The sequence below is a fragment of the Triturus cristatus genome, chromosome 11, assembly GCF_964204655.1.
Source record: "Triturus cristatus chromosome 11, aTriCri1.1, whole genome shotgun sequence".
Classification (NCBI taxonomy): Eukaryota; Metazoa; Chordata; class Amphibia; order Caudata; family Salamandridae; genus Triturus; species Triturus cristatus.
The window spans coordinates 1,089,276,090-1,089,289,670 of NC_140594.1; the positions used below are offsets into that span (position 1 = coordinate 1,089,276,090).

The 13,581-nt window shown below is 46.1% G+C and overlaps 1 protein-coding gene across 2 annotated transcripts in view; it reads left to right on the forward strand.

Annotated features, from left to right (window-relative positions):
• SLC7A14 (solute carrier family 7 member 14) overlaps positions 1-13,581 on the forward strand; it is a 302,417-nt gene that overhangs the window by 270,971 nt on the left and 17,865 nt on the right. For both annotated transcript variants that reach the window (XM_085635468.1, XM_085635469.1), the window contains one exon: positions 3,500-4,377. In XM_085635468.1, coding sequence (XP_085491594.1) covers positions 3,500-4,377 — 878 coding nt within the window. The remainder of the gene's footprint in view (positions 1-3,499; positions 4,378-13,581) is intronic.

Below are 13,581 nucleotides of genomic sequence, written 5' to 3' on the forward strand. Positions count from 1 at the left end.
TACTCTATGATAAAAGAGGGGAGTAGGCATGTGTAAGGGAAAGGTTATGATGGGTGATACAGAGGCTAAATAGATGAACCAACTAGCATATTGCCTTTACCTATGAGAATGGTAACCTAATTAAATGTCTCCAATGTTGTTAAGAGTCTGGACCACACATCCTGTCTTCAATATGTTGGGCATTTCTTGGTCAAGTACATTTTCAAAATGGCATCAGAGTGTTTGAAACCTTAACAGCACAATGTTAGCTTCCTGTTAAAAATGAAGTGGTCTCTGAGGTCAACTTCTGGCTATGCTACCAATGCGATTACCCAGCTCTCAATTGTGATCAGATATCTGGCTCCTTGTTTTAAATTCCTGGGTCTTGACAGGGACTGTGATCTGATCCAGATATACAACATTACTAACCCTACCACATACCAATGTTGCTTTAACATAATAATCTCCAAAGCAGATAGTATTGTAGTGCATCCTCTTGACACCGGAAATTAAGTCACAGCTAGGTTACTCCTCGGTGTTATGTGGCACAACTCATATTTTAACTGGAGGACATTCAATCATATTATCACGCAGGTAAGCACTCCAGCTGCTTCATTGAAGATAAAAAACAGTTTGAGACTGCCTGTCTTACACTTAAGACAAGGCCTCTCAGCCCCTCAGCCCATCACGCAAAAAACTAAGATGTGTGGACCTTGAGCAGGTGGATATAACAAAATGGAATGTGTTCTGTTCTTGGACCTAGAGACAGAATGTAGCAATAACATGGCACTTTGGATCACAACCCCCTTCAACAAAATGCCATACCAGAAGCATGGGTTCTCGTCACTTATCAGTTGAGTCAAACAACACATGGCTAAGCCAGAGTTGAGGCAAGGGTGGGTGCTCTAACACTGATTTTCCTAAAGCCTCTCCGACATGTCAGGCCCCAACACTACACATCAGTGCAGAGCAGCTTTGTGACAGTGGGTAAGCACACTTGCAACCAGGCAAAGTGCTAAGACTGCCCTGGAATGATTTTATTTTATTATATGCTTATTTGCATATGCATATCACCAGAGAGGGTATCCTGGCACCTAAGAAGGTGAAGCTGTCCAAATGGAGCCCATTAGGGGAGCTAGCCATTCAGTTCTTGCTGCATTCCATGATAGAGCTGGTGGCTCTGATGTGGAAGGGGAGGTTTGTTCGGGCTTTGGGGGCCTGGTAGGAAAAGGAGCGGCCTCTGGCTCATAGGATGTGGGGACATGGGCCAGGACAAGATTAACTGAGTATAGGTGTCTTGTTGGTATGTGCCACTGGATGCATCTGTTGACATTTGATAGGTCTTTCTTGTGTAGTGCCTAAGAGGTGTATGTGAGGAGCTTGAAGAGAGCTCAGTTATGGATTCAGATCCTGTGGAGGTTCTCTGGGTGTTTGGATATGTGAGAATGGAGTGAGAGGTTGAGAGTAATTTTGGCGGATGGGTTCTGCTCAACTTGGAATCTCTTGGTGAGTTGAGAATTGATGCCGATGTAAAGGGCATTGCCGTTTTCCAGTTTACTGTTGATCTTGACTTGTGTCCAGACGGATCTGAAGGTGTCCACGGGAAGCCATTTGTAGACTTTCTGTAGAAGCTTGAGAATGTGAATGCAGGTGCAGATGACTGTGTTTATCTGTTTTGACATCAAGATCATGATCCCTATTTTCCTGGCCAAGCTGCAGAGGCTTAGCTATGACGGTTGCCTGGCCGAGGACAAGGGAGAGGTGTCTTTACGTGTAGGACCACTTCTGTCTTGTCATTGTTGAGCTTCTGGAAGATCAGTTACATCCATTTCACAACCTTGGACATGCAGCTGATGAAATTTGCTTGGGCATTGGGGGTGTCTAAAGGGAGGCAGAGTATAAGCTCCCTGTATTTGGGGTAAGAGATAGTGCTAAGCCTGTGAGCACAAATGATGACAGTGGAAAGGGTCATGTAAATGTTCAATATGGTTGAGCAATGAGCTTTGAGGTACACTGCAGATCAGGTTGGAGGCTGTGGATGAGTGTGTGGCAAAGCAGACTGGGTGCATCCTGAGAGGAAGTACCTGATCGAGTGCTGTCTGCAGATTATTGTCTTGTGGCGGCTTTGAGTGAGGATGGAGTAGGAGACTGTAACAAAGGCAACCTAGAGGTCAAGTAGTATGAGTGCTGCAATGTTTTCCATGTCCATGATTAGGCAGATGTTGTTAGTGTCAGCAATTAGGACATTCTCAGCCCTGCAGTTAGGTCTGAATCCAGATTTGGAGGGGTCTAGGAGGTGGTTGGCATTGAAATTGTCAACCAGTTGGCTGTTGATATGCCTTTCTAGTACTTAGGGCGGCTAAAAGATGAATCTGTAGATGGCATGTCTTCTCTGGTCCACCAATGGTTTCTTCTGGAGGGGTAGGATGCTGGTGTCTTTCCAGGGGTCTGGGAAGGTAGCGATGTTGAAGGTGGGGAGAGAGTAGTTGAGCATTGGTGTGATGGAATGCACATGGGGTTGAGTCACTTGGTCAAAATGAAGTGAGAGCAGAGATCCAAATGAACTACAGAGCTGATGGAGAGCATAGTGTTGGCAAATTCCAGAGCGATAATGGCTGGCCAGCTGATCAGGTTGGTTCCAGGATGTTATTGCCAGACCAGATGATAGCTAATGTGGAGAGGTCTGGTTGGAGTGCAAAGTTGTAGATGGTGTTGATTTTGTTAGTGAAACATCCCTGATAGCTGGGTGCAGATCTTGTCCAAGGTGATGATGCTCATGGATCTGGTGGCAGGGAATATAAATTCCTTCACTATGGCTAAGCAAATACGAATTCACCTTTCCTCTCTTGCTGATGTGCATATGCTAGACGCATGTAGCATATAGTGATCCTCAAGCAAGCAAGATTTGATTTAGGATTCATTAGTCAAGGAGCCGAAATAGAAAGGTCCAGTCTCAGACAGAGGTGACCAGCAGGATTTGCAATAGTATAGAACATTAAGTAAATGTAAAGAGGTCACTGGACTGAAGAGCAATGAGACTGAAGAGAGGAGCATGCTTTTTGTGAGATGTGTAATTGAAAGTAAACAAAGTAGGTATTTTGACTCGAGAGTCTAATGGCAAGCTGCATGTTCTTGATACAAGACTCTCCAGCAAAGGTACGGAGGGATACTTTCTATCACACCTTTCTATTACACATCATGGGATCCAGTTTCCTAATAATGGGCAAGCAAGAATACACTGAAGGGTATTGCCTCTTTCCATTTGCTCACCCAATTGGTAAGCAGAAAGGTAAAATAATGTACAATGTCTGTTTAATGGGTAATTGCTGCATTTAAAGGTACTACACCAGCCAGTGTGAATGCAGACTCAAAGATTTGTAAGTTAGTAATTTATTTCACATGTACACATGTACATTTTATTGCTGATCAGTGTATCATGTTTGTAAGATCTTTAGTATTGACTATGAATCTTTTAATGAATGTAAGATCCGCTTCTAACATCTTTTTAATTTTTGTTTAGGTTCCTTGCCTATGTAAGCTCCTACACAGAGACCCCCGTTGTAGCATGTATCATCTCAGGATTTCTGGCCTCCTTGCTGGCGTTGCTGGTCAGTCTAGGGGACTTAATAGAAATGATGTCTATCGGCACGCTCTTAGCATACACGTTGGTCTCTGTTTGTGTCTTACTCCTGAGATACCAGCCAGAGAGCGACGTTGATAGCTTCGTCAAGTTTGTTTCGGAAGAAAACACAAAGAAGAGTGAAGGAATCTTGGCTGATAGTGAAAAGGAAGTATGCTCGCCTGTGAGCGATGGAGAAGACATTAACGGCCCGCTCACCAACACATGTGGAGCCAAGAACTTGCCATCCCTGGGAGACAACGAAATGCTTATTGGAAAATCAGACAAATCAAACTATAATGTAAACCACCCAAACTATGGTACTGTTGATATGTCCTCAGGGATAGAGGCGGATGAGTCTGAAAATATCTACCTTATTAAGCTAAAAAAATTGATCGGACCTCGCTATTACACGCTGAGAATACGCTTAGGACTACCTGGGAAAATGGATCGTCCTACGGCCGCAACTGGCGGCACAGTCATAAAATGTGTCCTCTTGCTTTTTGTTATTAAGTTTAGTTTCTGCTCTTTCCTCATTTTTGGCTCAACTTATGTTGAAGAGCATAGGTGGTGGGCCATTCTCCTAATTCTCATAATGGTGTTTCTGATCTTGGCCCTGGTATTTGTGATCCTGCAACAGCCGGAAAACCCTAAAAAACTGCCGTACATGGCGCCATGCGTGCCTTTCGTTCCAGCCTTCGCCATGCTGGTGAATGTGTATCTCATGCTGATGCTTTCGACTATCACCTGGATACGGTTTGCTGTCTGGTGTTTTGTGGGTAAGTCCCAAGTACATTTATTTTATTAAATAACTGCATGGACAATTTTTGGGAAAGTAGGTAGATCTATTGCTCCTCAAGTTTCTTCTTGACATTCATTTGGTGTAAAATACCACTAATACTGACCAAAACTAAAATCAGGACTAGTAAAAATATGTCTTTGGCTTTTGTTGTTTTTTCTGTAGAGGCTGTTTGTGCTTCTAATGAATCACTTTTTATTTACATGCCCAATCTGACGGTTTTATTAGGGACTAGTTATTTATTTAAGTATTTATTTAGCAGCAGAATGGCGTCTACTCTAGTCCAAAGTTTGCATAATTTCAATTCCAGTGATGTCATCTGGAAATGGAAGACACTTTCGCTGCAGTCTTGTTTTTATGCCATTAGTCACATACCTTTGTTCTTGAATTTAAGTGGGAGCTATACAATTCAGTAAAAGCAATCATACAAAAAACAGGCAAATTTAAATGCACAGAAAAAATCTTTTTTAAGTTAATAAAACATATATAAAATCTAAAAAATAGTTTGAACGGCAGTATACTCATATAGACACCCTGTGATTTGGGTGACATTGTGACAATTTGTATGTTTTGATGCAATTGGTTTTGCTTTCATCAATGTTTATTCTCTTAGATGTTTTAAAATGTGATTATTAGAGTCTAGCAGGGAATAGTACCATGCTTGCACATGCATCCAGCAATCACGTTTTGTGCACCAGACTAATTGGGGGTGGAAAGCCTTTGTTCCTTGATGCTTGCACACACAGACTTTTTCCTGTAATCTGCAGCATCTAGGTTTTCCTGTGTAGGATTACTCTTCCCATTTTGTGTGAGAGTTATTTACCACCATGGCCTGTAGTTCACAGAGGAGAGAAAATGACAAGCATCTTTGATCCTCCTTGTACTTTTCGTCTTCAGTGTGTTAAAACGTTTAAACAAGTTTCAAAAGACGATTTACTTTGAACTTTACGATTGTCACTGTTTCGATTTTTTATGTTTTTTACTTATTTTTAAGATGGGATGGTAGGGTGAAGTGTATTTGCTCTCTTTACATGATTGACTATCCTGGGTGACTATCCTGAGCACCACGTGACTATGGGTCACATGTCTAAAAATTCAATTTTGCATTCCCTAAATAGTGACTATTAGGAAATCGCTATTTAAGGTATGATAGGTAAGATGATATGTAAGAAAATGGCGATGAATTAATAGCGATTCCTTAAGATTCACAATCGAATTAGATAATACTACTCAATTCGTACTCATGGGACTAAAGGCCCATAGGAGCAAATGGTTTTGCATTACCTAATTTGTGATTACCAAATTGGCAATCTCAAATTAGGTAATGCAAACCCAAGGGTGTCTGGGGCCTAAGGTCCCCCTGAAGCACCCCAAAAACAAAATGTGCATATGCGAAGCACACACATGCCCATTTGGGTGCATTTGTTTAAATTGCACATGGTTACCATCGACTTGGAGTCAATGGTAATAGCATTTGCTAAATGCTCAGTGTGCGTTTAGAAAATGCTTGGTACATGTGCTCAGGGAATCGAAATTTGGGAGTCCCTATTTATAGTTGCAATGTTAGGTAATCACAATGTTTGCGATTACCTAAAGTTATGACTACAAAGCCTTTTATACATCTTGAAAGAATATTTTGCATTTGTAAATGGCTGAATTATGCGATTTGCACTGTTTGAGAAAGCAAAATAGTTTCATATATGTGGTCCTAGGTTTCTAACGTAGGTTCCAACTTCTGAGCAAGTATCATTCCCGAATTCGATCAACCTCTCCCACTGTTTCCCTGCCAGATTTACTACAAAGGGGCCTATTCTGATCTCACTCGGAAGGGCTCCGAACTCCATCCAGCCGGAAAAAGTGCAAGTCGTATGCGTGATTTCCGTCCGACTCGTACAGCTGTACGAGCGAGCAAGTACAATCCGAGAAACACGAACTCACCGACCAAATCGTTTCCGGGTCTGAACTGCTCCGTACGTCTCGTCCGTAAGCAAACCGTGCCGTGGGATAGAGGTGATTTACGACCGAGCCAGTACGATGCACGATTCGGACAGCTGGATCGAGTCGGAGCATCCGATACATAAACGCTCCGGGAAGCGGACTTCGGGGGTCTACGCCGGACCCCCCCTTCACCCGTAGCCTTATGAGTCGATCACAGGGGGGGACCCAAGGGTCCCCCCTACACATGCATGTATGGTGCGGGTGGCACAGACGGGTCCCCACTACAGGGGGTGCCTTTGTGCGCAACGTACCTTTTTCATCAATAGGAGCCTATGTACACGTCGTACAACAGGCTTCCATTGACTTCAATGGGGCTCCGAACGACCCGTGTCCGTCAGCGCTTGTTCGCATCATACTCGGGCTCTCAGAGCCCTCGAGCACAAGTCGGTCGGAAAGCCCTCCAGATCCGAGTTGGATGGAACCTTTTCCCAGCGAGATCAGAATCGGCCTCTAAGTGGTAAACTTACATGTGTGAGGATCTCCCCATATAAAAGCTAGTAGAAGTGGAGATTTATACTCGTAGGTTTGTGAACAGTATTTTGTAGTATGTTAGTAGTGCTGTTTTTGTACTAGTAACCATACTGCAAAATGCAGTTTGTGACTAGGGCTCTGAACATTTTTACCACCTGTACCTTACTAACCAAATTGCACTGTTAAGGCCACATATAGCACTGAAAAGATAGTTCTTTCATAATATGTTGACTCTGAAGATCTTCAAATGGTTCTTGTGAAAATGTGGTGAACCCAACATTGATTAGCCATTGTATTAACTGTCTGTAGCGAATGCTGGATCCCTCTTTCCTAAGATAAATATTTTCTGTTTTCTGATATCTTCTGAAGTATGCAGGAAGCCTTCAAAATTGGGAGTTATTATAGAATTTTAATTCCTCAGAGGTTTTACCGCTGGTTAGTGTAATTTATTTGGAATGAGTGGGAGAACCTGATAAAACTACTAGACTCTGAAGAATGTATGACCATCCTAAACTGTGACTTCTGATATGCACTCCAAATGAACCAAAAACTTTCTCATGTATTTTTGAGGATCAAGGGGGCTAGGGGCTGTGCATTCATGTGGTTCTTTCATCTGGGAGTGAGATCGTACATGATTACTAAGGTTTTTGCGTTTCAATCTTCAAACAGTTTTTTCCCTAGACACTGAACACTAGGACACAACAGTGAAGCAGGAATAGGCAAATACATCTTTTTTTTATTGACACGTATGAAAGTTGAGTTTGCAGTCTTTTAATTAGTCTGTATAAACATTGAGGTAAATGTTCAAAAATGGTCATTACAGCAGGGATTCATGAGGTTGGTCTGGGGTCCAAGGTGACATAAGTGGCTCCATGTTCACCCTCTGAATAATATCAGCTAAGACATAACTGAGTCTTTCAAGGGCAGCTCCCAAGACAAGAGAGGTGCGGATATGGTCTGTTGTGATCAGCTGTGCCTACGTCTGCTGACAGGTCTAGCATAAAGTTGAGCTTGTCCTTGTCTGCCTGAGTTACAACACTATTGCAGAACATAAGCCTGGTCGACATCGTTGCATGACAGGTCTTGGGGCCCGATGCATCAAGCATTTGTCTCCTTGCAAACGAGCCGATTCACAGAATCGGCCTGTTTACGATCACAAAAAATGCTTTTGTGATGCATCAAACCCAATTTTGCGATTTGGTAATCAGTTACCGAATCGCAAAATGGATTTGCGATTCGCTATTTGGAAGGGGTGTGTTTAGGGCGTCCCTTCCACATAGAGAATCCTAACGGTGTGCATGAGTGTGACCGTGCATGCGGTTGCAAAACATTCGCATTTTACCACCTACTTCAAGTAGGTGGTAACCCATTTGCAAATAGGAAGGGGTCCCCAAGGGACCCCTTCCGCTTTTGAATGTTTGTAAAAGCATATTTAAGACCAGGCAGTTGTCCCACTGACCACTGCCTGCTGTTAAAAAATGGAAAGAAAACTTTTCATTTTTCCTTTTGTGAAGCATCTTGTTTTCCTTTAACCCGTTCCGTGCTCATGACGGAACCACGCCGTCATGAGCCACGGGCGCCGTGTGCTCATGACGGAGTGGTTCCATCATGCTGCGGCCGTTGGCGGCCGCTCCGCCCACGCGGCGCTAATTCCCCACCTGTGCGGGCGATTAGCGCAGTGGGTGGAATCATGACGGAACCACTCCGTCATGAGCACAGCTCAACCGTGACTCATGACGGAGTGGCTCCGTCATGAGCACAGCGCCACCGCACTGCCCCCAAACCCCCTCCCCAGCACTGCGGCGGAATTCCTGCCGCAGCCAAGGGGTTAAAGAAACCAGGCTGCTTTACAAAAAAAGATTGCTTTATTTAAAAGCAATCACAGATGTGGTGGTCTACTAGTCTCAGCAGGCCAACATCCCTGTGGTTTTTGTGATTCCTAGGGGGGTCGCAAATTGCTAACTACTCCATTAATATTCATGAGGTAGGTAATTTGCGACCCCTTTGGAATCTCAGAAAGTGTACTACACACTTTCATGCATGCTGTTTTGTGATTCCCTAATTGCAACTCGCAAAGATTCACAATTAGGGAATCGCAAAACATTTTGTTGATACATCTGGCCTTGGAGCCTGACTTAAGGCTGATCAGCACACTTTCCACCTCCAGAAAATCCTGGTGCAACCTGATTGTTCTCATTGAATTTACAGAGCTACTGCTTTGCAGCACTTTTCCAGAAGTTGCTCAAAATGCTTGAGTCTAAAATGGGCTTTCCAAAACAGAGCAGTCCATCTTTAACCCCTTCCCCGGTGCGCTGTGCTCATGACGGAGTGGTTCCGTCATGCTGCGGCCGTTGGCGGCCGCTCCTCCCACGCGGTGCTAATTCCCCGCCTGTGCGGGCGATTAGCGCAGTGGGTGGAGTCATGACGGAACCACGCCGTCATGAGCACAGCTCACCCGTGACTCATGACGGCGTGGTTCCGTCATGAGCACAGCGGCGACGTCAACCCCCCCAAACCCCTCCAGCGCTGCGGCGGAAGTCGCGCCGCAGCGAAGGGGTTAAGTCCTCACCATGTTTACTTTGAGCTCGAAAGAGCAAACAGCTGAGATTTTGGAACAATAACATAAATATTAGTAGAGCAGGCACACTATGATAAATGTGTAATATACTTTCCATGCTCACCCCTTCTAACTCTAGCCCTCTTCTCCACAACAAATGTTTGAGCCAGTAATTTCAGCATAGCTCTATGCTAGAACTCTTGGATCTATTATAGCTATTGGATGATGGGCTTCTTTCTGTTCGTATTTAGAAATACTTTACAACCACTTGGTTGGTGAGAAGCCACCCCCTACATCATATGCTTAAAATATATACCTGCTTAATAATGAGCCACCTAATATGTACATTGAAATATATGTTGCTTTGCACTGTACATCTTACAGCGCCTCTCAAAGATTTGGAGTGGACAATGGACTTTTACGTTTTAGTGTATTTTAATTCCATGCAGGAAGTAGCTATACTGCATCATATGCATGCTTCTACTGATATTATGAGTATGAAAGAATTTAAATGGATAACACATGTTTTACTCACTGAGCTGGAGGGCCCACACACTTGTTAAAGGCTGTGCCATCATATTATCTAGTGCAAATCTGACTTTTCTGCATGGTCAACCCAGTTTGTTTCAGCATTTTATAGACCTTATTGTTGCTGCCTTTAGAAATATGTGCACTTTACCAACACTAAACAGTAGTGAATGTCCTGTGCTTCCCCTCTAATTCCTATTCTGCAAATTGCAATGCCCTATTTGGCCCATTTAAATTGCCTATAAGTCCATTGCAAATGAAGCCTTAAGTGCATCTATGACATAGAAAGTTAAATGTCATAAGTGGGCTGCAGTGTGTAATTACAACATTAATAAGTTAATTTTGTTTCATATCCATGAGCATTTTATCATGGATGATATTTTGAGTACCACTTTTTGCCTTTGTTTTGCCTCTTTTTTGCCTTTGTCTGTTTTGGGTCTGTTGCTATTGATATATGTTTTATTCATAAAACTCATAAATGTGGCATATAATCCACCTATGGGAGAGAGATATGTTTATTGTGACACTCTTGTGAGGAATTAAAGAGGTGGGGATTGACGGTTGTTTACAAGAGTAGGATGACTGCTGTATCACGTTACAGTTTCTGACTTTGATTGAATATGATATGAGCTCACCTATTAACCCCTTCGCCGCGGCACGAATTTTGCTGCAGTGCTGGGGGGGTTCGGGGTGAGCGCGGCGCGCTGTGCTCATGACGGAGTGGTTCCGTCACGACTCCGCCCACTTGCATTGTTCGCCCGCACAGGCGGGGAATCAGTGCCGCGTGGGCGGAGCGGCCGCAACGGCCGCAGCATGACGGAACCACTCCGTCATGAGCACACGGCGCCGGTGGCTCATGACGGAGTGGTTCCGTCATGAGCAGGCAAGGGGTTAAAAGAAAGGCAAGTTTGAAGTGGCCTTACACCAAAGGTGTTGACCTAGTGATGTTTCAGGAGACTAATCTGCTGCCCGAAATCTCCTACACGAAAGTCCAAAATGTACCTTATACAGTTCCATTCCATGGCCCAGACTAATACCAAAGGTTTGGAGATTTTACTCAGGGTGGGAATCACATTTGTACTAGAGAAATTATTCATGTATAGTAGTGGAAGGATACTTATGCTCTATCTACGGCCAAATGGTAAGTAAGAGGTTTTTACATTCATATTTTTTCCCATTGTATCAGGGTTCCCAGGGAGACTTTGTTATCACACTAGACCTGTCCCAAGCAGCTCCTCATCCACTCGGAAGCAAACAATGGTTCAACCACCTCATTGGATGGGAACTGGCAATCTAAGCCTTGTGGGCATCTGGCGTGCCACTCACCTTACAGAAAGGGACAATATGTATTTTTCTAATGTCTATTGTTCTCAAAGATGCATTGATTATTTTTTAACTACGTCCTCAGTGATCAACACCTAGTGAAGACAGATGTAGGCACGTAGGTTCTTTTAGGCCATTCAGCTGTTAGGCTTAACATGTCCCTCTACTGATATGTGCCATCTTCATCTCGTCATTCAAAGTTGAAGAAGAAGCTTCATGAGGCTCGGCTTTGGGAAAACCTTTTACAAAATCCTTAGCTAACTATCTTACAGAGAAAGCAACAGACATAAGTGCCGACTACGATCCGGTAAAAACCGGGTACGAACCGTCGGTCGGAGCGTATTCTCCGTCCGACTCGTACCCGGTTGTAAAACATTACAAACATGGAATTACGATTCGCACGGAAACACCATTTCCGTACGAATCGTAAAAAACACCGACCGACGAAAATATGCATACGAATGTGATCCGGGAATGCTGCGACGTGACGTTGGGACGCTTCTAGGCAGCGTTTCACGACCCAGGAATTACGATTCGAACCGACAGCAGTCCGGACGGCAATATTTTCACGGCACCCAAAAAGTGCCGCAAATACGAAGTACGGCGCGAAAAAACCAGAGTAGGTGGCCCGGTAAGCGCCGTACCCCCCCCAGCCCCCGCATGTACGCGCCGTTACCCCCCCTGCCCCCGCATGTACGCGCCGTACCCCCCCCAGCCCCCGCATGTACGCGCCGTACCCCCCCAGCCCCCGCATGTACGCGCCGTACCCCCCCCTGCCCCCGCATGTATGCGCCGTACCCCCCCTGCCCCCGCATGTACGTGCCGCACCCCCCCCTGCCCCCGCATGTACGCGCCGTACCCCCCCCTGCCCCCGCATGTACGCGCCGTACCCCCCCTGCCCCCGCATGTACGCGCCGTACCCCCCCCAGCCCCCGCATGTACGCGCCGTACCCCCCCCCCAGCCCCCGCATGTACGTGTCGAACCCCCCCGTGTATGTACACCCGAGTACGTGTCGAACCCCCGTGTATGCACACCCGAGTACGTGTCGAACCCCCCGTGTATGTACACCCGAGTACGTGTCGAACCCCCCGTGTTTGTACACCCGAGTACGTTCGAGTCGTACCCCCACCAGTGTATGTACACCTGAGTACGTGTCGAACCCCCCGTGTATGTACACCCGAGTATGTGTCGAACCCCCGTGTATGTACACCCGAGTACGTTCGAGTCGTACCCCCACCAGTGTATGTACACCCGAGTACGTGTCGAACCCCCCGTGTATGTACACCCGAGTACGTGTCGAATCCCCGTGTATGTACACCCGAGTACGTTCGAGTCGTACCCCCACCCGTGTATGTACACCCGAGTACGTGTCGAACCCCCCCGTGTATGTACACCCGAGTACGTTCGAGTCGTACCCCCACCCGTGTATGTACACCCGAGTACGTGTCGAACCCCCCGTGTATGTACACCCGAGTACGTGTCGAACCCCCCGTGTATGTACACCCGAGTACGTTCGAGTCGTACCCCCACCCGTGTATGTACACCCGAGTACGTACGCGCTGGGGGTAAGCACCGTACATACACGGGTGGGGGTACGACTCGAACGTACTCGGGTGTACATACATGGGGGGGTTCGACACGTACTCGGGTGTACATACACGGGGGGGTTCGACACGTACTCGGGTGTACATACACGGGGGGTACGGCGCGTACATGCGGGGCTGGGGGGGGGTACGGCGCGTACATGCGGGGGCTGGGGGGGTACGGTGCGTACATGCGGGGGCTGGGGGGGGTACGGCGCGTACATACGGGGGCTGGGGGGGTACGGTGCGTACATGCGGGGGCTGGCGGGGGTACGGCGTGTACATGCGGGGGCTGGGGGGGGGTACGGTGCGTACATGCGGGGGCTGGGGGGGGTACGGCACGTACCGGGCACCTGTTTGGACGTCTCCATGGTTGTTATAGGAGTTTGGTGCGGACGGTCTTTTAACCATACGGTTGTACATTCGGACGCCCGGGACGGATCGTGATTCCCCGGTCGGACTTCGCTTTTCACGTTTGTACGGTAAATCGTACGAGGACGTGTCGGACACTTTTTCCGACCCGAGGACGTGTGGGGAATTATTCCCAATGCGATTCGTATGGTCTTTTTCCCATGCGAATCGTGATTGCCAGTTCGTACGGCACTTGTACGATTCGTACGGTAAAAAGACCGGATACGCGTCGCACGGGGAATTTTTTTACCGGATCGTGATCGGCACCATAATGCCCTGGGAAATGATCTGGGATGTGGCTAAAGCTATGTA